Source organism: Corylus avellana, chromosome 8, assembly GCF_965113065.1.
Source record: "Corylus avellana chromosome 8, dhCorAvel1.hap1.2, whole genome shotgun sequence".
Taxonomy (NCBI): domain Eukaryota; kingdom Viridiplantae; phylum Streptophyta; class Magnoliopsida; order Fagales; family Betulaceae; genus Corylus; species Corylus avellana.
In genome coordinates this window covers 14551282-14562948 of record NC_142497.1, presented here as the reverse complement: position 1 = coordinate 14562948, position 11667 = coordinate 14551282, and the positions used below count along the sequence as shown (strand labels likewise).

At 35.7% G+C, this 11667-nt stretch overlaps 1 protein-coding gene across 1 annotated transcript; it reads right to left on the bottom strand.

Annotated features, from left to right (window-relative positions):
* Positions 1-2566: 2566 nt before the first annotated feature.
* Positions 2567-10262, bottom strand: RRP41L (3'-5'-exoribonuclease family protein). Its single transcript, XM_059573524.2, has 7 exons — positions 10064-10262; positions 4552-4630; positions 4227-4329; positions 4018-4138; positions 3717-3805; positions 3195-3344; positions 2567-2879 (listed from the first exon to the last, which is right to left on the bottom strand). The coding sequence occupies exons 1-7, from the start codon at positions 10203-10205 to the stop codon at positions 2790-2792; spliced, it is 774 nt and encodes a 257-aa protein (XP_059429507.2). The 5' UTR covers positions 10206-10262; the 3' UTR covers positions 2567-2789.
* Between the last annotated feature and the right edge of the window lie 1405 nt (positions 10263-11667).

The window sequence follows — 11667 nt, the reverse complement described above, 5'->3', positions numbered from 1 at the left end:
TTAAAACATCACAACCACAACACCAAAACTTGTTGACGAAGTAGAAAATGTTTTGAACCAACCAAAAGGAAAAACCACTCCAAAGCAGTCAAACCTAGGAAATTACTATACGAAGATTTAGATTACAGATAGTAGAAAATACTCACAAACCCTTGAGAATCTCTAGACTCTATAAGAACAACAAGCTCACTTGCTTGTTTCCTAGCTGACCATCTTTATGGATCGCATTTCCTTACCAAACCTTCAATAGACTCCTTCACAATTGTAGAACAAGCACAGTTGTAGATTGTAGAATGACGATCAACACATCAAGAGGAACGATAGCCTGAAGCTTTCACCACGTCCTCTCTTGGAAACCAACTCACAAGAACTCACTGATTAGAGGAAAACCTTTGAGACTCTTGAGAAAAATACCCAAAAAAGTATGCAATGAATAGTGACAAAAAAAAGGACTTTATAGGGAAGAATTTCTACTCATCACGTCTTAAGGGGACTAATTTCGCATTAAGACGTGATGAACAAAATACACAAATATGAGATCTGGAAATGTTCAAGTCTTAATGGGAAAGAAGTCTCATCATGACGTGAAGAGTAAAAACATCTCAGCCCCTTCACGAGTCCGTCTTGACGAGCCATCTAACAAGAGAACAGTGAGTTCGTTCTTCAGTCACGTCATGTGTCCCGTCCTGACGATCTATCTAACGAGAAACTAGTGAGCTCATTCTTCTGTCACGTCACGTACTCGTCCTGACGAGTCATTTGACAAGTAACCAGGGAGCTCATTCTTTAGTAATGTCACTTACCCGTCCTCACGAGGCATCTGACAAGAAACCAATGAGCTCATTCTTTAGCCATGTCACGTACCCGTCCTAACAAGGCATCTGACGAGAAAACAGTGAGTACATCTCAAAATGCCATCACGAGTCCATCATGACCCGCATTGTGATAAGAAAACAGTGAGCATTCCTTAAGGTGCCATCACAAGCTGTCATGATGCCCATCTGACGGAAAAACAGAAGGCTACCAAAAAGCTCCTAATTTTGCACCCTTAACCCATTGTTTTAAACAACAAATAAAACAAAGGTCATTTGCATTGAATACAGCCAAACTAAAACCTAACAATATATTATATCTATATTGCTTCTATGATCATATGATAAACTATAATCTCATAATGTTGCATGTGATTTATAAACAATTGAGTTCACCAATTAATGAGTGTAAGTCATGTGCATTTTACTCACTAAGTCGTCGGACTTACTATATTGTATTCATTTTTCTCTATACGTATACCTGTGCTATTATAGATAGTTTAGCTAAATATGGATCCTGGGAGGCATTCGATCATTGTGAAGGACTTGATCCGGATCATTTTTGAGAACTTAGATCCTGTGTAGCTCAAGTCCATGTGGGACGCTGACGGAGCTATCCATCAGGATATGATTGAAATCGTCTTTATGTTATACCTCGTTAAATGTAGGCTTTAATTATGTTTAGAACAATTAGATCTAGCATGTAATATATTTTGATGATTGATCTTTAACGTCGACACTTCGAAGTCTATCTATGTTATGATGCTTTAAGTTTCACTCTAGTTATTTATGATTATGAATTTAAATTATAACTATCTCTGTCCTTTAGTGAAATGTCTTCCCCTACTGACTCTTCTTGGAGAGGATGAGATCCGTGAGATTTGTTCCTAGTGGAATAAAGCTGAGAGGTGAACCATGGAATCAATTACCAATTAATTGATTTTACTAGGGTGTTACACTTCAAGCCGTTACAGTGGCCTCATCCCTCAAACGAGCAATTTGGGCTTGAAACTAGGATACCCGGGCATAACGGAAATACGGAATGTGTTTAAGATGAGAGCTTTGGGATTATCATGCCTTCCCCACAACATTCATGAATCTTTTCCACCAGACCATTAGTCCATCCCCGGAGGTCATAACGAGTTAGAAGTTGGAAAACCTGGTGGGGTTCGTTGGGTGGTGTGGACTAGATTATGTTAATTATGGGATCATTATGAGAACAAAGGGCATTATATTGCATATAAATTTGGGATAAAGGCTTTTTTGAACTTGTTACTTTTACTTGATGCATGGTGACGTTGACTGCATGTCCACTGTGTTATACTTAAAGAATCTTAGAATCCTTGTTATTGTAGGATAACAAATTCTAGTCCTTTATTTCGTAGCATTTTGAGTAGTATTTTTTTCTCAATTTGTGAGATTCTGATTAATGATTATGAGAATAAGAGATTATGATTTTTCCCATATAAATTTTTAATAGGGTTCTATCAAATTTTCATTTTCGGTAGCTTATTATTCGTTAGTTAACCCACCTTTTTCTAAAAGGGATTGTATACTACTTTGAATAGCTATCTCATACTGAGAAATTCTGTCTAATGGCATTCGATCCCTGAATACATTGACAGCTACAAAAAAAATGACTTGAATGTCGGCCAACCACTAAAAATAATTTTAGTTATTTTTAAAAGACATTGAGGAATAAAAAGCCTCTGAAAAACAATTTTGATTGGTTGATTTGGTCCAACAATGACAAATATTACAACTTCAAATGCACTGCAATGCTGACTCAAAATTCAGAAGAATCGGTGATGTACAACAGTACAAGAACCAAAATTCAGATTGTGTTCACAAAATCTGTGTAAGTCTTTCTTTTCTTCTTCCGTTTTGGTGGGATGGGTGGGGGTAGGGAAAGCTAAGACATTGACATGTATATTAAAAAAAAAAAAAAAAAAAAAAAATTGAAAAGAAGTTTCTTCCCTACTCCTGTGAAGTGGAAGTGGCTTCTTTCAAACAAGACCTCATGATCTTTGCAAGCTTTGAGCAGGCGTCCAGGCATAGCTGCATCCCCTGCTTGCAAAAGCAATATTAGTATTTGGATTGGCCAAATACAGAACAATTATTCTATGGATACATGAATACAAGCAATTGTGTCAAAACTACTAAGAGTTACAGGTTCAAATTTTACTTCATACTTCCCATGTGACTAGTGAAAAGGTTTTATTGAACCAAAGCCACAAATGAGAGCATGCAAGTTCTACCACCCTACCCTCAATTTGAACATTTCTGCAGCTCATTGCATTCTCTTATAAAGCGCAAACTCTTCTAAAATAAGAGAGAGAGAGAGAGAGAGAGAGAGAGCAAAGCATCATATAGTTGACATACCTCGTTAATTTTTGGGGTTGACCACTCCCCTGTAATAGAAAGCTGAGTGACCTCATATCGAGAAGGCATACATGTAATCGTTAAGCTTCCGTCTTGGTAGCTTTCCTCTTCCAAAATGGGATCAATGACGAGGTTCTTACCAAGAGAAGACTAGGTACCAAAATATTAAATACCATTGTGTCAATATTTTCAACAAGTAGAGATCTACAAATTCATAAGATATATTAAGAGCCTAAATACTGACACACGGTTTTTCCCAAATATTGGATTAGCAATGAAATAATGGTGGAAGTACATTCAGAGTTGAGATAACAAATTTAGATAATTGATCAAAAGGAAACAACAAGAGAACAAACATGTCACTAGCAGTCAAATAAGGAAATGGAAAAGAATGGGAATGAGGAAAAATTACAGGAGAAACAAAACTTTAGAAATCAAAGTTATTAGCTTCTATGCAAATGATTTTCTATCATGCTCAACTACCAATTGAAACATGTAGGGAAGTGCCAGGTCGTTGCATACCAAAGAAACTGAGGCAACAAGGTCATACATCAAAATCCCGGCATCTGCTAGGGCAAGACTGGCACATGATATGACAACATGAAGATCACCTACAATGAAATGAACATGCAAAAAGCTCACAAAAAACTCAAAAATAATATTACTGTTTCCCACTCAAATATCATGTTGGAAACTACGTCACCCAAACAAAAACAGGTCTCTGACCTGATACAATTCGTTAACAAGATTCAGACGCTAAACAACCACTGTTATATGTATGTGTGTATATTTCATTTCTTTTAAAACAAAACTTCATACTTACTGCCACCAGATTCCAGCACCAACGCAAAAACATCTACAGTAGTCTTGGGGAAAGTTTCCAAAATTATTGCACCCTCCAAAGCTTTATGAAGCATTGAGGAAAACTCTTTGTAGTCTGATCCCTAATGGGAGCTCAAAATTTAATGCAAATAATAAAAAATATGAAGAAGAGGATAATTAAGTTGACAATAAGAGATCCTATCCATATACCTGTCCACGGACTGGGGTGGCAAAAGTTGTATAGCTGACATTACAATTTAGCCGCCCAATATCGCTGTACATCATTGCCTTCTTACTTTCTCTTGGCCCAAATCTGAACCAACCAACACCCTATCAAACTTTCTTGCATCTATATATGCTCTCAACTGTTTATTATATAGCTTGCTAGAATGTATATTACAAAAAATAAAATGCAAATTAACTTCGAAAAACATTTTCAATAATTAGAATAGAAAAACTAACTAGAGAATGGGTCCATTTTAAAATAGCAGGGTAACAAGGAAAACATGATTTCTGAGTTAAAAGATACACTCACACAGACACAATGACCTTAGTATTTCCAAACTCCGCATAAGCAGATCCTGAAGCAGAATTAACAGCACCAGTCCTAAAAACTGCAAGCAACCAAAAAATTGTTATTCCTTCAGAGTTATAGTCATAGTTTAACCTTACAATGAAACAAATATGAGAATACAATGAAATAAAAATCCAAAACATGAGGTTCGAATGTTCTATATAAGCCTCAAACTTCTGAACTTATACATGCTTAGAAGACCGAAACAATTTATATCAAAGGTGGCAGCATAACTATGTCCATTTAATAGAAGAGCATTTTCAGTATGTTAGTTTCTTTATGGAAAAATTTCTATGATTCAATACCCATGACAATTTAACAAGTACGAACACGTGAGACTCACACTACCCATGATATTACACCCTAAGCAGTGTATACTACTGTCCACGTCATATTGTTTGTACACGTTATAAAATCCAACTTTAAGGCAATAGAATTTAATGCATTTTCTTTCAAATAAAAAGATAGAAGTTTCTGAGACCACTCTTTCTAAAAGGTCAAGCAAACTTATGAAAATAATTTAAACCATCGACTTTAAAGTGGGCATATTAGAAAAGTCATTAAATTTGTGGCTCTTCACTTCTCAAACCAGATAATTTTTTAGGACATCCCAAAATGGAATACCACACCAACAACATGGGACTGAGGGAATATATTATTAACATAAAGTTAGTTGCAAAAACTAAAAAGTATACTACCACACTTCTAAAACCTTGTGTAGTAATGAATTGACACTTCAATGCAGTCATACAACATATAAAACTTAGACATCCTTGAGGTTTCAATATTGGAGCCATCCAGTCAATCGAATTTGGCCTATCCAGGAATCTTATAGTAAAAGCAGCAACTAGGGATCTATTTAATCGCTGTACAGGGCCAAAAAAAGAGCCAGCTGACATTCAGAAACAAGAGCCTTTAAAGAAATTTAGAACTAAAGCAGGACGAGAATATAATTATACCAAAGAAAAAAAAGAAGTAGAACTAGATAACAGAAGATAGCACAATCAAAGCCATTGGTAGAAATGATATCAATAGCAAATATCAACCTTCAAAATATAAACCTTTTTCCACAAATATAATAAATGTTCATAACAAACACTCCCAAAAGAGTTTCAAGTGGCAAGGTGCTTACTTTAGATGCCTAATTTTTAGTTTTATATGCTCTATTAGGCTCAACATGTATGTGTCTGCTATGTACGCTTTATGGTTATTAGTACCAAGAGACTTAATATAACATATGAGTTCTTTCTAGGCTGCCATAATAGATGTGTTCGAACCACGCCTATTTTGAACACCAAAATACAAGAGAATAATACAGGCTGCTTCTCTGCCCTTCTCCATTGCCCAAACATACTTGAGCAACCATCAGCTACGTAAAGGCAGTCACATTGAGACGGAGAGTTTTGATTCAAATATATATACACTTGGTTTTCTGTAAACATGTTGTACAGACAGAGTCTTGTAAAGGTGTTCTCATTCAATGATACAAAACGGCTCAAATTTTTTGTATAAACAGGTTGTACCATGAACTGTCATGCTAAGCATCTCCAACAGATGCTGTAAAACTCCCAAATCTTTAAACTTTAGCTAATAAGGCCCCGAAACCCCACTCCAACAGATTATGTTCAGAATCTTTAAACCAACATTTTGCTACAGTGCTTCTTCATCGTGAAGCATTGTAACTTCTTCACCCATTTTTTAACCATTTCTCTTTCATCTCTCTCACTATCGCTAAAAAAAGACTCAAATAACAACGCTCTCTTGCTCGCTCAGTTGAAGGTGAAGTTGGGGTCTCCGTCAAAGCCCGCATACGACTCTGGTGCACCTTCTGGTGAAGGCTCTAAAAGAAGGCATTCTTTTCTCTGCTCCTTTGTGGGTCAATGCGACTTTATTCTCGGCAATATCGCTCTCTGACGCTCGAGTTAGATGGAAGATCAGGCATGATATTGAGTTAGATTTCAAATGATTGGTGTCACACAAATTCCCATTTTGGATCTTTGGAGGTACACTGGCTCGATTTGGCTATGATTTTATTGAACATAAGGACTTGTAATTAATTGGGTGTGGCTTTTACGTTTTTGTTGCATGGACGATCCAAGAATTATTTCATTTCATCAGGGTAATTGAAAGTGGGAGAGATAGCCTTGGGAAGATTGGTAAGTGATTGTGTATAAATTTGTTGGATTCGATCAGGATTGTGCATTTCTGTTGCTGTTATATCCAGTCCTTTACATTTGATCAAGATGAAGGAGATTTATGTGAAGGAATTGATCAAATGCAACACAATCGCAAATGTCAATTACCCGATGTTTCAACAACCTTTTTTTGGCAAAATTGAGTTTTTAATTTAAAAATTAAGTGAAAATTCTGATGGTCATGGTGATGGAAAAAGTTGGAGTTGAATTTGTGAGGAGGTTTAGCTGATATGGGCTACCATCAGAGGGTCTACTCTTACTTTGTTGGTTGGAGAGGGAATTAGCAGCTCTAGTATCTGAGAAACTATGCCTATGCAGCTAAATAAGTATGAGAAGTTGCTTGACGCAGTGGGTGCTGAGGTGCCTGGTTCATCAGCTCAATGGATCCAGCAACAGCCAACTTTGATCGTTCCAAATGTAGGGAACAATGTACACAACAATTTCTATTAATGGACAGGTGAAGAGTTTTCAATGGAGTTTCTTCAAGACCATTTTGCTGCTAGCAGAGTTCCTACTCCTAGTGTAGCCTATCCAACTCAGAAACGTGAAAAGAAGGTTGTGCTCAAGTATGATCAGAATGGCCAGCTGGTGTACGAGGATCTCACTGTTATTCTCCAGTCGAGGAAAATGAAATGAGAAATCATATTTAAAGAAAGTACATAAGAGAATAGAGAATCTTTTGGAGTTTGTAATAAAAAAAGTAAAAGCATTCACATCTGACTGAACAAAAATTTTAGCTAAAGAATCACCTTTTTTTCTATTATAATTACCCACATTTCCAAAGCACCTACATCTCACTTTCTATTTCAGTTATTCACTTTCACTATCGTATTTAAAATATTCTTTCTTTACCCACTTTCACTTTTGCCAAAGAGGAGACTCAAATTGATTTTTTTATTAGTTTATTTATGCATTTGTTGAGCTAGGGTGCTCAGCAAATGTAGTGGCTAGCCATTAGAATGCTCTAAAATGGCTATAGCCAGATGTGGCTACTTTTTTGCCAATTTTTGCTACAAGGCCCAATGAGATTGCTCTAAGTAGCTAAAGAAGAGAGTGTTTCTTCTTGAATAACTAAAATAAAGAACATTGGTGGAGAAGCTCTAAGGTGGTAAAGATCCATCCTGCAATGTCAGATGGCATAGTCAAAATGGTAATTTAAAATAGAGAGGTCCTTAAAAGTGTACTTTAAACTTTTCAATACCTGATATAGAAATAATATAAGACAGGCATGATTTCACTAGTGGAAAAGATGTGCCTCTTTCCTCACCATCAATTACATTTTTTTTAATAAGTATAAATTACAATTTAAACCATTATTTCTGGTTTTATAATCATTTTACTAGGTGAAAGAACACGGGAACGAGTTCAACCCCCAAATCAAAAACTCAAGCAACAGTTATAAGGAAAGTAAATAGCAATATTCAACAATACAACATCACAAGCATAAAACAAACATTTTTGTTACGAAGTGAAAAACCCATTGAGTACATCAAAGGGAAAAACCATTGTGGGGTAACCAAACTCAAAATCACTTTCACAAAGAAGATTCCAAGTACAAACATAGAAACTTACAAAGCCCTGTTTTGTAAATCTAAGACTCCGTATGACAACAAGCTTCTCGCTTGCCTCCAAGCTAGCCAATCTTCTTCAAGTGCCTTTCCTAACCTACTCCTTCGATATTTGGTGGACCAAGGTATTGTATGGTGTGGTTTGAATAAAATCAATATAAAACCTCCAAATGGTAGAAAGCTTCAAGCCTTTTAGGAAAACATCACTTTGGGTTAACCATGGTGAAGAGGAAATTTCGTCATGAAGAAAGCCAAGGTTTCATCGCTAACTTCTTGACATGACGCAGATTTAGCGGGCAACATCATGAACGGCTTTTTGACAAAGACCGGCTGAGACAATTTTCAGCTACATCGTCATGACAGGCTTTTGATGGCTACTTGACAGAAGCAAGACGAGAGCCTTTGTTCTTCCAGATGCAATGCCATCATGACGGCCTTCTGATAGCTATCTGACGAAACTAGGCCAAGAATATATGTTCTTCTAGATGCAAGAACGTCATGACAGCTTTCCGACAGCAATCTAACAAAACCAGACCGAGAATATATGTTCTTCCAAATGCAGAACATCATAACAGCCTTCAGACGGCTATGTAACAGAACCACTCAGAATCCTCTAAAAACTTCCTTCTTCACACCAAACACTAGGGAAAATTAAGGAAACACCAATTATGGTTTTGAATACTGAATAGGGTCAATTTCAAAAGCCTAACACTATGTAACTCCACTCTGTATCCACAAAATTACTCAACAAGTCTAGCGCTACAATTATGGTATCAACTAAAGTACACAATCACAACTTTTACCTAAAACAGTAATTATAAGAGAGAGAGAGAGAGAGAGAGAGAGAGCACTGAAAAATGAATAAAGATAGTGCACTAGATAATAAAGCCACATACCTATCGAACTTGCATAGTCATCCCAAATCATTCATTAACAGATAACAGATACTTCAAACCCCAACAAACAAAGAACAAGAAGAAAATATTCTCGTCAACCAACCTAGAAATCAAAATAACGCCAAATGAAACAGAGAGATTCAGAAAAGAACACCGTAAACCAACAGAAACAACAGGAATCCAATGATGCATTTATGCATTTACATTAAACCAAACACGATAAACCGCAAACCATGTAATGGAAGCACCACCAGCACTAGCAAATTCACAACACAGAGAATGAAAGCCACAACCCGATAATCAGATGGAACAATAGATCACATATTACGTAGCAAGATAAAAAGATATAATTTGAAAAATAAAATAAAATAATAACATTTTTGAAGCTAGACTTTAAACAAATAGGCTGGCTTGGAGAATGTTAGTGTAGAATGAGTCATACCAAAACATTATAAGACGTGCTTGTCACCCCCATTAACCTTAAAACAGAACTACATCCAAGACAACAAAACGCTGCAATGCAGAGTCCTTTTCAGCCCCCAGACAAATGAACACGGAATCTACCAAACCCACAAACAGATTTTCTTTGTTTCAAAAAAAACCACATGGAAAAATCCATAAACTTTAAATCTTGCAAAAATTAAGTTTAAAATAAACTCAATAATAATCGGCAACACTGATCATATTAAAAGCACGAACAAGAAACAAAAACAACCCACAGTTGAAATCCCACAACTATCATTGATAAACGTAAGAGAAAAACTAAGGAAACAAAAAAGACATATAAATCCATAAAAGAAAGAAAAGAAAGTACAGGCGGGCCGGCACTGGTGGAAGCCGCGACCATCCGGTCGGACCCAATCAACGTCGTGGTCTTCGAAGATGGGCGTACGGGTTTTACCCGTCGCCATTGACGGCGAGTAAGTCGTCGGGTTCGTTCCAGGTTTCCCGGCCATTCTCGGCGGCGACTCCTACGATTTTCGAAGCTGCGTTTTTGTGCACGGAACAGAGTGAGTTATGTGTGTTTGTTTTCCTTGGCTCGTTGTAAACGGTGCGTTTTAACTTGTTACTCCAATATTATTGCGGGCGAACGACGCCGTTTCAAAGATATGACATTTGTTTTTCTTTTTTTTTATTGAATTATCTTTTTTTCTTTTTTGTTTTAATAAACTTATTTTCCGTTAAAAAAAAAAAAAACCCAAATATGAAAAAAGTTGGGAACTGGAAGAATTTTCATATTTTTAGGAGTATCAATATGTTATAAATTATAATTATACATATATATATATATATATATATATATGCATATGCATATGAATAATATAAATGTATAAGATCAATACTTAATCATATGATTTAATGACAATTCAGATATTTTATTCAAGTTATTCATATTATTAATGTACAAATCCTTGTTAAAACTAAATGTTCTTTTAAAGACTTTTTACATGTTAAAACTAAATTTTAACAGGTTATGATTTATATTTAATGAATTTTTTTAAAAGTACAAGTAAATGTAAATTTAGGGTCAAATATTTTTGATTTTTCAATATGGGCTCTTTTATAGCAATTTGGCCCAAAAAGACACTAAAAATGCAAAAAACAAATGAGGTAGAAATGCTATAGTGATCCAAAAAAAGTCCAAAACTGAAAATAAGTTATATGTTTATATTGAGAAAGCCCCAAAAAAAGCCCAAAACGCCCAATTTAAAAAATAAAAAAAATAAAAAACAGTTATAGTGGGTGGTTACATGTTTTACTAACCACTAACTGGCAATTAGTAGTTAACCGCTAACCGCTAAGCGGTTACGGTTGTGGTTAGTGAAATTTAATAACCGCTAAGGCAGTTACAGTTAGTGGTTTTTGCTAATAATCGCTAACCATAACCGCATTGCCACCCCTACTTCAAGACAAGTGAACATAGAAAAAACAAAAAAAAAGTAGGAGTAACTTCACTAAGTCTCCCTAAAATGTAACGCCTTTTGCAAACACTCTTTCAAAGTTTAAAAACTTTTACTTTGGTGTATCGATCTTTTAATTTTTTTTCAATTACTCCCACCTGTTAGGATTTTTTGTTAAATCCTAATGGAGGGGTGTGAAATTCCTAAAATGCCCTTATTTTTTATTAAAAAATAATTTTTTTTTTAAAAAAAAAAAAAAAAAAATCTTAACCCATGAGTTCACGGGTGGATCTATTGTTGAGGTGGAGAGGAATATGAATAGTCATATATGGGAGATGGTTCCTCTTCATGAGCTATTATCTTGAAAATAGATTGCCTCAGACTGGGACTAAGACATGAATATGATTGACCATAGAACTGTGGAGATGGCTCCTCTTCGTGTTGGCAAATACTCTCGTCCTCTATATAATGTCCATGAAGAATGCTAACTGACTGACTTTGAGGCTCTTCCTTTTTG

Coding starts and splice junctions, on each gene's coding strand:
- RRP41L (XM_059573524.2), bottom strand. CDS start 10,205: ATGGCCGGGAAACCTGGAACGAACCCGACGACTTACTCGCCGTCAATG. Junction 4,139..4,226: donor CCACCCCAGTCCGTGGACAG/GTATATGGATAG, acceptor AGCTCCCATTAG/GGATCAGACTACAAAGAGTT. Junction 3,345..3,716: donor TTGTTGCCTCAGTTTCTTTG/GTATGCAACGAC, acceptor TTTGGTACCTAG/TCTTCTCTTGGTAAGAACCT.